The sequence below is a fragment of the Phaseolus vulgaris genome, chromosome 3, assembly GCF_051622355.1.
Source record: "Phaseolus vulgaris cultivar YP4 chromosome 3, ASM5162235v1, whole genome shotgun sequence".
Classification (NCBI taxonomy): domain Eukaryota; kingdom Viridiplantae; phylum Streptophyta; class Magnoliopsida; order Fabales; family Fabaceae; genus Phaseolus; species Phaseolus vulgaris.
Window position 1 is genome coordinate 7,997,068 of NC_143500.1, and position 12,654 is coordinate 8,009,721.

Sequence of the window (12,654 nt, forward strand, 5' to 3'; positions counted from 1 at the left end):
AAAGGATAGGAGTGAGTGAGATGGGTAGTGTTTGTGTGAGCACAAGAATTTGCATAGAATGCAGCGACATATTGTCCTCACTCACCCTACCCACACTTTGAAGGAGTTGGAGAGATGCAAAGTGATAAATCAAGTTACTTTCTAGCTATTCATCATAGATTAGGAGGAGCCAACAAATATCACAAACAAAACAAAGAATGAAACTGCAGGATTTAAGATTATTCCATCAACTATGGATTTTTTTTTATGAATACTCAAATTTAAATTTCAATAAAATTAATTTTAACTATTTAATAATTTTTTGTACTCTGTATAAGCATGTATAAACACAAGAGGTTTCCAAAGAAATAATGAGTGACATTTAAAAGGAAAAATAGCAGTGAAGGGAGAGAAATGTAAAGAGTTTTGAGAATTTATTTTATTCTGTCAGACTCTATTTTGGTTAATTTCTAATAAGTATTTATGAGAAAAAAAATGAAATAAATTTTTAAAAATTAAAATAGCTTATACGTAAGTTAAAAAAATAAATTTTAAATAATGAGGTATTAGTTTTTTATAAATTAAAAAGTTTATTTTTTTTATACTCTTCTTTCAAAATTGCTTATAATGAAATATATTGAAAAAAAATCTCCATCCACAACTTGTTATTTCTCATAGCTCTTACTGAAATAAAAATGTATTTCTCTTACATGCTCTTGTGAACATTCACAATTTAGACATAGCTATGTTCAAGGCCTGTGAAGTAACTTTGTTCTCAGAAACACTTTGCAGCAAAACCTCCGAGCTAAATTTTATTGACATTTAAAGAGATCAATGAGAAAGAGGGAAGAACAAAAGCAGTGTTATCTCTCTTAAATATATGAATACAACACAGTTTGTGCTATCATATATCTGTACAAAACCATGAAGCAGTAGGATCAAATCCAACATTTTCTGAAATTTGGTATTATAAAACCTGCAGCTGGTATCTGTGATGGCACCTCTTCTTTTCAAGCAAAGAAATAAAAACAAGACTCAAGTGTGAACAAGAGAGGAATGATGCAAAGAACCAGTTGACATGCTTAATCAGCTACCACCCATTTCAGATCATCTTCTCTTTATTGAGGAAGGGTCATCTTTCTGAAAAATAGGAAAGAAGTTAACAAATCATACACTAAAATTGAAAAAAGAAGAAGAAACACAGGGAAAAGTATGACCAGACAGACCTATTGATCTTTTGCAGTGGAGGACTGCTTCATATATTGAGTTATCATGATCATGCAAAGCTCCAATTGGATTGACAGTGCTTGATTTTGGAGATGCTTGGTGTGAACTGCTCCAGCTATTAACAAGCCACTCTTCCTTGTCAAAATCATCAACTTTAGGACTTTTCCTTGAGCTTCCAGCTCTCTGGCATAGTTGGTTGACATACCTAGAAAGGCTTCTCAAGGTTCTACATGTAGAGCTTTTCCACTTTGTGAGAAAACCATGATGAATTTGCACAGTTCTTGGAGAAACAATTCTGGATAAAAAGGAAGAAATAGGCTTGGATTGGCATGTGGAGTCTAGGGTGGTTCTGCAGGAGTCTAACTTGGAAGGGCCAACAAAGAGTGGTTTGATGAGGCCATTGGAGAAAAGTTCATCAGCATGAGCAAGAACAGAAGGGGAGTGAGTGAAGGAAATATCAAAATTGAAGTTTTCCCATTCTTCCTTTAATGGGGAATTGTGGGTAGATTCTCTTAGAGGCTCATTTGCAAAGGGTTTGCAGTTTGATAACCAACCATATGAGAAGCTATCAGTGGCTAGAGGCAGTGAGGTTTCCATTTTCAAGCAACGATTTTGCAAGTTATGATGAATAAGAAAAAGTTATATACAACAAAGACGTTATTGGTAGAGCTTATAATGACAAAAGAATGATGACCACAAGGGGAAAGTTCGTCTATTCTATCAAGGTCAAGCAGGGGACAAATGGAACAACATAAGCAAAAAATTGTATTGACTTTAAGTAGTAACTTCAACATGCTTTCTCATCTAGTTATTGTCTTCCATTTTCATTGGACAGACATAGGATAAATCATAGATCAACCCTCGTGAAAAAATTGAAATTTGAAGAAAATGAGATAACCATGTTCATTTGAACCAACTTTCTGTCACACCAAACAACAAATTAATGCAAATGTTTACGTGTCAAAAATTGTGATTTACAATGATCACAAATAAATAAAACAGTTGTGATCTTACAACTTATCCGAGACCTTATTGAACTGTTTCTGTCTTTTATTCTATTTCAACTGTCTTCCTTATAAATTCGAGAGAAATATCTACAATGATACTTCAATGCTCAAGTTAGATAAGATAAATTTAATTGGTTCAATTTAAATTTCAAACAACCATTACCTTAAGGTCTTCTCTTATTTATACTGACCTTATTCTGTCGAAAAAGTTAATGTAGGTCCAATGATCATTTAATCCTGTTTTGCGTCTTCTAATAGGATTATATCGTTAATATGAGATTTGACGTGCATGTTGGATTTGTCAAAAGTTCGCGGAGCTGTAAATGTAACGGATCGGCCTTTGCTAGAACAGCTTGTAATATAAACTTTTATAGGTTATTTTGCATTTAATTGACAATAATTGGCCGTGTATATAAATTCATTTCAAAATTATAAATAAAAAACTTATCTCAAATTACCTATCAAAGCTCGTAAAAGTTAGAAGCTAGTTCAAATTGACAGAAAAACGTAAGGATATTAAAGAAAAGTGTTAATTTGTAAAATTTATTACAATCGACGAAAAATGTTTAATCTTAATCACACCAAAAGTTGTTAAAAAAAAACGATGGAAGATTTTTTATTGTATAGGTTGTAGATATTCAGACATCCTTGTGTGATGTGTGTTGAAATTTGAGAAGGAGCACATGATAAGAATGTTAAAGCGATCTAAAAGTTGTTTAAAAAGTTTGAAAAAAACAGACACGAAAACTGTAGAATGCGTGTGTTTTATAACAGACATGAGGGTCGAATTGAGTAGGGGCATCAACTAGTTCGCCTAACTTCCCCCACTAGAAAGTATAACAGAATCACAAGGACGCTTGGCCCCACAGTGTTTATCAATAATATAATAATAATAGAAATAATAAAATAATTTTTATCATTTTTTTCTTATATAAAATTTTATCTTTAGGATTACTATGGAACTTGACAAATAATTCAGTATCCAACAATATTATTACACTAAAAACATTAAAATGTATTGTTAAAAAAACTTAATTTAAACCATCAAATCAGATTAGTTTAAACATTAATATATTAATGAATTACGTATAATCACTTGTTTAATTTTAAATAGAATAACTTGAAAAAAATGTTATTTAATGTAAATATACAATGTAATATTGGAGATCTCACGTCAACTAAAAATACGTTTCATAATATATTTGTAGATGTAAACCCACTTATAGATTGATTTTAAAAGGTTAAGTTATGATTAAAGTTTTACTTCAAATTTATTTAACTTTTCAAATCACCATTCATAATTAATATATATATATATTATTTTAGTGGATTTGGAATGATTTGAGAGGAAAGTTTAAAAAAGTTGGAACTAACTAAAAAATAGCATATATATATATATTATGAAACGTATTTTTAGTTAGTTCCAACTTTTTTAAACTTTCCTCTCAAATCATTCCAAATCCACTATCTCAAATCCTCCCCCAATCTAAACACAACCTAAAACTTTGTTTGGAGTGCACTTTGAACTAAGTGAAGTGATCAATTAAAATATAAATAGAAGTTAAGGACTTAATTGAAAAAATAAATGTCTAAAGACCATAATTAAAAGTTATCAAATAATTCAGCGGCTTACTTTTGAGAAATTTAACTTAACGTTTTTTAAAACATATACCATTTACTGAATCAATAAAATCCTTTTTTTTTTAAACTTAATGATCAAATTGAGATTGATTCGATAATAATTGAAAAACTATTTTCCATCGTAACATATTAAGAAAAATTAAATAAATCTATACCTATATATAAAAGATATTTCTTTAAATAATCTTTTTTGTTTTACACAAATTTGTTATGATTCTACCTTTATTTAATATATCTCATTTTATTAATACAATATAATATTTTGTTATTTCATATAAATTACTTAAAAATAAATAAATTAATATTAATTGACAGCTTTTATATGCAAACTAACTCCTTCACTTTTCCACTCTTCTTTTAATTCCTGATTTAAGACAACAACACAAAGAAAGAAAGAGCATACTCTCTCTCACCTTCATTCAATTCCCACATCAAATCTCACATATAAAATAAAATAACCTCCATTCTCAATCACTCTCTTCACTTGCGAGTAACTTTTTTCTTTGGTAAAGTCATTATTCTTTTGTATATACTATCAAGTGAATATTAACCTTAACATGAACATCATCACATTTTCCAATTTCAAAACTACCAATGGAAAAAGAGAAAAATATTAAAGAAGAGAAACTCAAATCATAGAAGAAGAAAAAAAATGCTGATTAATCAATTCATCATTTTTTTTACATGTTATTTTTTCTTTTTAATTTCGACTCATCCAAAATTATTTCAGTATATATATACACGTGGCTATTTGATTACTCGGTCTGTCGGCCAATTCTGCACCACACCTTGTGAAGTGATTAACAACATCATTTAGCGATTATTACGCGATAATCATGCGAAAATCACGATCAAGAGACAATTGAGCTCCATTGGACCACATATATACACTTTCGTACACCATGAGACCCAAATTTGCGGTTATAAATAGAAGAACCCTCATAAAGTCAAAACATCGTACCTAGAATACTCTTTACACTCATACCCCCCAACTAAATTAAGCGTCAGAGTGTCATTGTAGGTACCCTTCCAAATAGTCTGAGAAGATGTTAGACTGAAAAATCTGATAGCTAAGAATATTGAAGACCAAGGACTTGACGTTCTAACGGTAAGGGAAGTTTTGTCCTTGAAAGAACATTTTGGCGCTCACTGTGGGGTCGAAAAGACACCTTATGAAAATAACCATATGGTAACCACTAGGAACATGAGGAGCAATGATAAGTGCACAACTGAGGAGGTAAGTAATTACCAAGAAGATCTAATGGCGATGATACGAAAAATGAAGAGGGAGATGGAAATTCTCTAGAAGAGATAAACATTATGAAGAGAATGAATGGGGAAGAGAAAGGGGCCCACCGGGAGGAGAACGCTAACATGAAGCAAAATAACAGAACAATCTTGGTTACACACAAGACGTGAGCCGAGATCTAACCAAGAAGAATTAGCAAAACAACCCGTGGATAGAAGCCGACAACTCTTATCACACAAGCAAGCCATCCACCTCCGCTAGCACCTTTGGGCATCCTCTGTCATAGTCCTTTCATCGAGGCTATAATGGAAGTCTCCCTTCCTAGCAACTGGAGAAGACCTGCTTTGGACAAGTACAATGGTAATACCAACCTTGACAAGCACATCAATGTGTACATAACACAAATAAGCTTGTACACCACCGATGACACACATTGGAGTATTCCCCACATCTTTGAAGGGGGTCAACCTGAGTTGGTTTATAAGACTCCCACCCCCACAACATTGTTTTCTTCGATAACCTGGCCAACAAGTTTGGAGCACAATTTGCAACGACATCACCTGACTTCAATCGTGCTCGTTAACATAAGGCTCGAGAAAACAGAGTCCTTGCGTGCCTTCATGGAGCATTTTGGCAAAATAGCCCTTGTTATCTGAAACTTGAGTCTCGAGGTGCCTAAGCACCACATGGTCATGACCCTAAAATTGAGATCGTTCTCTGATACTATGCAAGAAGTCGGTCACGAACTTAGGCGAGTTACGATAAAAAGCTACCAAGTTCATGCAACTTGAGGAGCTGAGAGAGTTCCACAACAAGGTGTGATAGACTAAGGAGCCATTTGTAAAGAAAATGATAGACAAGAATTGCAAGACGTCAGCACCGCCGAAAGGCCACAAAGAGTTCCCTCGACCCTAATGACTCGCGTAATACATGCCCCTTAATGTTGACGTTGCGCGAGTTATGGAAGAAGCCCTGAATGCCAACTTGATGTCGGTCCCGAGGAAAACCAACACCCCCCACTCCAACAAAACCAAGCATTTCCCCTACCATCAAAATATCGCCCACACGACCAAAGAGTACGTAGCTTTGAAAGATAAGATAGGGGAGTTAGTACAGGGCGGACACCTTAAGGGATTCATGAAATATGACAACCCACGCCACGCCACAACCCAAGAACCTTTGACAATCGGGAGGGAGAATAAAGGATCAAGCGAGACAACCAAAACCAAGGTCGCGATCGGAGGCGAGAACAAAGTCAATAGCACAACCATAATGAGCCCTTGAAGGGAGTCATCAATACCATATCGGGTGGATTTTCCAAAGGAGGGACGACATACTCCTCCCATACAAGACACCTTTGAGTCATACAATTTGTCAATGTAATTGTTGGGAGAGCTCAAAGAAGCATGCCTCCAATAACCTTCACTAATGACTATTTCAAGGCCATCGACCTTGACCACGAAGACCCTATGGTTGTCGTGAACGACGTGCCTAACTTTGTAGTCATGAAGACGCTTGTGGACCACTACAGCTCGGTAAACATCCTCTACTGGAAGACCTTAAAGCACCTAGGACTATCTTAAAGCGCCATAATGCCCTACAACAAATAGATAGTAGGCTTCTCAAGTGCACGAGTGGACAACCAGGGATACATCGACATGTATACAAAGTTCGGGGAAGGCAACCAAAAGTACAAAACCCTCAAAGTTTGATACATGATCGTCGATGCTAGCACGTTATACAACATCCTGTTTCAAAGGTCGTCACTCAACAAGTTGGAAGTTGTCTCGACCCCGCACTTCACAATGAATTTCCCCTCCGAGCACGACAATATTGTAAGCCTACACATGAACAAGAAAATGGCCTGAGAATGTTATGTCACAAGCTTGAGACTCGTTCTACCGGCGACACCAACACCGTAGCACCATCAAGCTGAAGTGAACCAAGTAGCCACAACCAACCTCAATCCTCAAATTAATATGGAAGAAAGGATGGAGCCAGGTGAAGAAACTATACCGTGTCAGATATGAGATGAAGGGAAAAACACACAGCTCAATACAAATCTTACCGAATCCAAAAAGACAAAGATTGCAATAACGGATTGCCTACTTAAAACCATGACCCCTTTGGATGGACCGCTCGATAAGCCAGGAATTGATCCCTGCATCATTTCCCACCAAATTTTGTGTGCAAGGAGGCCAAACCGAACTCCCATAAGAAAAATTACTTGGGAGGAGAAAAGACTCGCAACCAATCTGGAAACGACCAAACTCCTACAAGTCGGGTTCATCCGAAAGGTGCAAAATACCACCTGGTTGGAAAACATGGTACTTGTGAAAAAGAGAAAGGGACAATGGCGCATATGTGTCGACAACATTGATATCAAGAAAGTCTCATTTTTAACATTAATAATAATTATGATAACATAAATAATAATCATAAATAATAATAAAATAAATAATAATGAAAAAAATTAAAAATGAAAAAAATGAGGATTACGTAGATTTATCCATTGAGGTCGGTGAATAACTCACTTTTTCAGTTATCCACTAACACACTTTCTATAGGTAATTTACCTATGCATATTTTTTTAGATAAATCCAATTTTTTTAATACCAAATTTATTTGCATTAAGATTTATATTGTAATTTTATTTAAATTATAATTTAAAATTATTATTTTTATCTGAATTTATATTTTAATTAATTGTTTTAAAATAATTTTATTTAAAATTAAAAAATAAAAAATATCCACACAGACATACAAAATTCTGAAGATATTTTTTTGTTACAGATACCAACAAATAGGAAATGATTTCTACCCTAACTTATTGTCTTCCTTAAAAATAGTTAGAAAATAATCACATTAAATATGTTCAATTAAGTTAGGTAATAAAAATGAATCACAAAATCAATAAATATTTTTCGTGTTTATAATTTAATTAAAAATTAAAATAAAAGATTGAAATTAAGGTGAATCTTAATTGAAATAATGGTATTGTAAGCATCTTCTTTATGCAGGATTTAAACGATTTTGGCAAAGGAAACAATAACCATCCATATGAAAGGTCTATGTTTTTTTTTTTATTATTAAAATGCAAAATTTGAACACTGGTTTGTCATTTATTGGAGTCAAGATGCAAAATATCAGGATTTGGTTTGGGGAGGATAATCCTTATACTCAAACTTTATTCCTGATTCATAAAGCCACACATTTTGGAAGTTTTCTACTGAGGAAGATAAACATAAATCTGATGCAAAAATGCTAAGTTTCTACAGTATATATTCACAAACAATGTATTTCCCTCATAAATGGTATCAAGAATTAGCATATATTTTAAACTAATGTGATCTAAACTTTAGTCTATCTCAGTTGATGTAGATAACAAACCATAAAAAACAAAAAGTTCATGAATATCAACAAGCTTCACCACTGATATCTATCAAAAATATGAATTTACATTAATTTACCATTCTTTGATATGGAGGATTGGTAAATCTGCACGTTGCTTCCATGAAGTCTGCATAAATGATTATTATATCATCCATGACTGCCAAGGCACGCTCTATATATGAGAAAGGCTCCAAAGTTATGAAGGGATATTCAAACACTTAACTTTATAAAAGCCCTTCTCCCAACCAGTGTTTGGCACAGAAGCAGCCTAAATCTTTAGCTATCTTAAAACATTTCCTTGGATGCTTCTCTCTTCACAGTAACAATGAAATCAGCAATCTCAGTCACATTCTTGTGCATAGTCCTGTTAGCACTAGCAAATGGTTCCTATGCTGGACAAATTGTTGTCTACTGGGGCCAGAATGGCAACGAGGGCACACTGAGTGAGGCTTGTGCCACAGGGAACTATGATTATGTGATCATAGCCTTTTTGCCAACCTTTGGCAAGGGCCAAACTCCCATGATTAATCTTGCTGGTCACTGTGACCCTCTTGAAAATGAGTGCACTGGTCTAAGCTCAGACATCAAATTTTGTCAAGCAAAAGGCATCAAAGTCTTGCTCTCTTTGAGAGGAGACACTGGAAGCTACCCAATTGATGCAAGTGAAGTAGCCACATACCTTTGGAACAACTTCTTGGGGGGACACTCCTCATCTCGCCCTCTTGGCCCTGCTGTTCTTGATGGCATTGATTTTGACATTGAAGGTGGATCAAACCAACACTGGGGTGATCTTGCAAGGCTCCTTAAAGGGTATGGCAAGATGGTGAAGCAAGGCAAGCAAGTGTACATAACTGCAGCTCCTCAGTGCCCTTTTCCTGATGCTTGGATAGGAAATGCTCTCACAACAGGTCTTTTTGACTATGTTTGGATCCAATTCTACAACAACCCTCCTTGCCAATACACTTCTGGGGCAATCAGCAACCTTGAAAATGCATGGAAGCAATGGATCACAAGTATCCCTGCCAACAAAATATTCTTGGGGTTACCAGCTTCCTCACAGGCAGCAGGAACTGGCTTCATTCCTTCTGCTGATCTCATATCTGAAGTTCTTCCAGCCATTAAGAATTCTGCCAAGTATGGAGGTGTTATGCTGTGGTCCAGGTACTATGATGTTCAGAGTGGTTACAGTTCTTCTATTAAGAGCTATGTTTGAAACTGCTTCACACAAATGAATGTATGAATTGACATCAGGAAGAAACTTTGATTGTGCACTATCATGTCTTCATGAGATATATAAACATATTTGCTTTCATTTGTTGTTATGTACACAAACCTTGTCTTGCTCAACCATCAGATGCAACTGGGAATTAACATTGGAAATTTTAACTTGCAACTGGGTTTTGACTAGAAATCAACTTGAAGATGATAAATGTTTTTGAGTCATGAACATTGAAAAACAATTCTGATCATTAATGTTAAAACTACAAGTTAAAGAAACGCCCCTCTAAATATTCAATTCAATCCGCAAAAATCAAAACAGTTAATAAATCCTACTTAATTTAAAGAAATCATTTTTCTTTAACAAATGGCAAAAACTATTAAGTAAAAATTTATTATCGAAATTAGAATTAACTTAATATATATATGATTTTATTAATTTCATTGTACTTTCTAATAACTGTGGTTGAAGTTATAGGCATTTTGGTATATAAAATACGTGGAAGGTTACATGCACAATAATTTATATAACGAAAAGAGAAAAAGATAAAAAAATCAAGAGAAATTAAGAATAAATGTAATAAATAATATAATAGAGAAAAAAAAATCTGTATGAAACTACTTGATTTTATAAAATAATTTATTAGTCTTTAAATTAATTAATCAATAATTTAATTAAAAATTAATTTAAAATATAAAGTAGTAATTAGGAAAATTTTGGTAACTAAGGTTAAATATTAATTTAAAAACTATCTTATAAATTTTTATATAAATAATAGAAACTATCAATATCAATAATATTTTAGTTTAATATCAATAATATTTTGGTTTATAAAATAGTATATAACTTAATTAATATAAAGATAAATTATTTTTTATTTCTAAATTAACTGATTTTCTTGTAGTTTAATTTTTAAAAACCAAAAATATTGTGATTGAAATATATAATAAGATAAGCAACACAACATCTCATAATTTTAGGAACCGAAAAAGGTTACTCATAAGTAATTTATAAAATTAATCTCCTTTAAGAACAACTCTTAAAATTACATTCTCTTTTCAGTATAATGAAGTAAATTTGACTGAAATAAAAATATATTTCTTAGTTGCTGAATAATCTGTTACTAAAGTTCAGATTTAACAACTAAGATACTTTCACATTTTTTTTCGTTTACATTTTTATTAGACACTAAGATTTTCACTTTGATAAATGACTGTTACTAGATGGTCTGATAGTTGTACATAATTTTTATACTTCAGGGGAATCTATTTGTATTTTACTTGTTTTAAATTTAAATTGTAGTTCAAATTTGCTTTTACATTGATATTACTTGAACCATCTAATACAATTTTATTTTAGCCGTATAGAATGTACTCTGTTTAAATTTCATTGTTGCAATTTCATCTCCTGTTATTTTAATTCCAGCTCTTGATTTACATTAACTTTCAATTCCATTTTTATAGTTTTCATTTGGTTCTATTACTCAATTCCAGTAAATTTTAGTTTATATATTTCGTTTTTTGTTTACATTATTTTTATTTCAATTTTCTCTTTATTGACATCGCTTTTATGTTTGATTCAAAATTTATCCCAATCTTAATTTGTTTAAGGAAAATGTATGAGATGCGTATTTGAGGATTTGATCTGGGTTAGCCTCTGCATTACATTAGGAAAAATTTAATTTTGTTTAAAAAACTTATGCAACTACAGAGTTAATTAAAATGGTGTCATTGTAAGGAATCTCATCTGATTATTATTCTATTGCCGATTTTCTCTTTTTTTTTTTCTTTTCCTTAAGGTTTTTTTTTTTTTTACCAGACTGTCTTACCAAAAGCTTCAACGTGGATAATTGGATCATGAAGAATGAAGTTCTATGCTAAAAAGAAATAAATCACTCAAAACTACTAAACAGAAAATGCGTAGATTATCTATAAGCTGGAAGACCGTCTAATGTAGAATCTCTTTGTAATAGATTAAGTTGGAAGACAGTCTAATATAGAATCTCTTTGTAATAGATTTTCTGTGGGTTCATTTTTCCTTTCAGCTTAGACTCATTGATTTGAAGTTTTTGTTTCATAACCTTATAAATAGAGTAACTAAATAGAAACACCCGAATGAATTAATAGAGAAACAACTTGTTCATATTTACTTTATTTCTCGTTTCTTTTCCTTATTTCACGTTTCTTCTTCTACCTTGCTTCCTCTTCTGATACAAGAAGAGTTGGTCATCTATATGCAAAATATATCCCATATATAAGTCCTGAAAACGCTCAATTTGTTGTTTTCGACTGAGTATAGATAAAGACAAACATAACCACGAGATTGCTAAGCTTCCATGCTGTATACGTTTCCCCTCAGTATCATATCAACTCTGAATTAGATAGAATTTACAAGTTGTTCTCCTTCGGGTATTGGGGCCCAGAGAATCTGTCGGTCGATCGGTCGCTCTAATCTTCAAGCTTCCTCTACACAAACTCCTTGTGTCCCTCTCGTCTCGTCTCTTGATTGCTCGGGAGCACAGACTCAAATGGTACTTGCAGAAAGCACTCTGACAATGAAATCAGTAAAAGACTCGACTCTCGATTGTCAGAGCACTACAGATAATGACGTACCTGATTTTTGAAATCTGCACTATTTATATTATCTTAATGGGCCTTCGTTGATAGATCGGATTAGGGGATTGGTTTGTGTTTAAAATTAAGCTAAGTAACCTTTAATTATGGATTAACTCTGTCACTTGGTCAACTCATGACTTATCGTCATGGATCGGTCCATCGCGCGCTACCTCACGACTTTCGTTATGCTGACCGAGTTGAGATAACCCATACCACTACACAAGCTCTTCCTACTATTATGATTAATACATGGAATTGAATATTGTATTTAAAAGTTTTGAAATTATTCCACCATCCGAATGCAAAGTTGTCTCTATAGCAATG

General features: G+C 33.1%; 2 protein-coding genes across 2 annotated transcripts; one reads left to right on the forward strand and one right to left on the reverse strand.

Moving 5' to 3' along the window:
- Positions 1–764: 764 nt before the first annotated feature.
- LOC137806438 (putative membrane-associated kinase regulator 6) lies at positions 765–1,857 on the reverse strand. The gene is made up of 2 exons (XM_068606559.2): positions 1,206–1,857; positions 765–1,119 (listed from the first exon to the last, which is right to left on the reverse strand). The coding sequence occupies exons 1-2, from the start codon at positions 1,801–1,803 to the stop codon at positions 1,112–1,114; spliced, it is 606 nt and encodes a 201-aa protein (XP_068462660.2). The 5' UTR covers positions 1,804–1,857; the 3' UTR covers positions 765–1,111.
- Positions 1,858–8,719: 6,862 nt separating this feature from the next.
- LOC137805788 (acidic endochitinase) lies at positions 8,720–9,881 on the forward strand. Its single transcript, XM_068605712.2, has one exon. It carries the CDS (start codon positions 8,822–8,824, stop codon positions 9,707–9,709), a length of 888 nt encoding a protein of 295 aa, XP_068461813.2. The 5' UTR covers positions 8,720–8,821; the 3' UTR covers positions 9,710–9,881.
- The last annotated feature ends 2,773 nt before the right edge of the window (positions 9,882–12,654 follow it).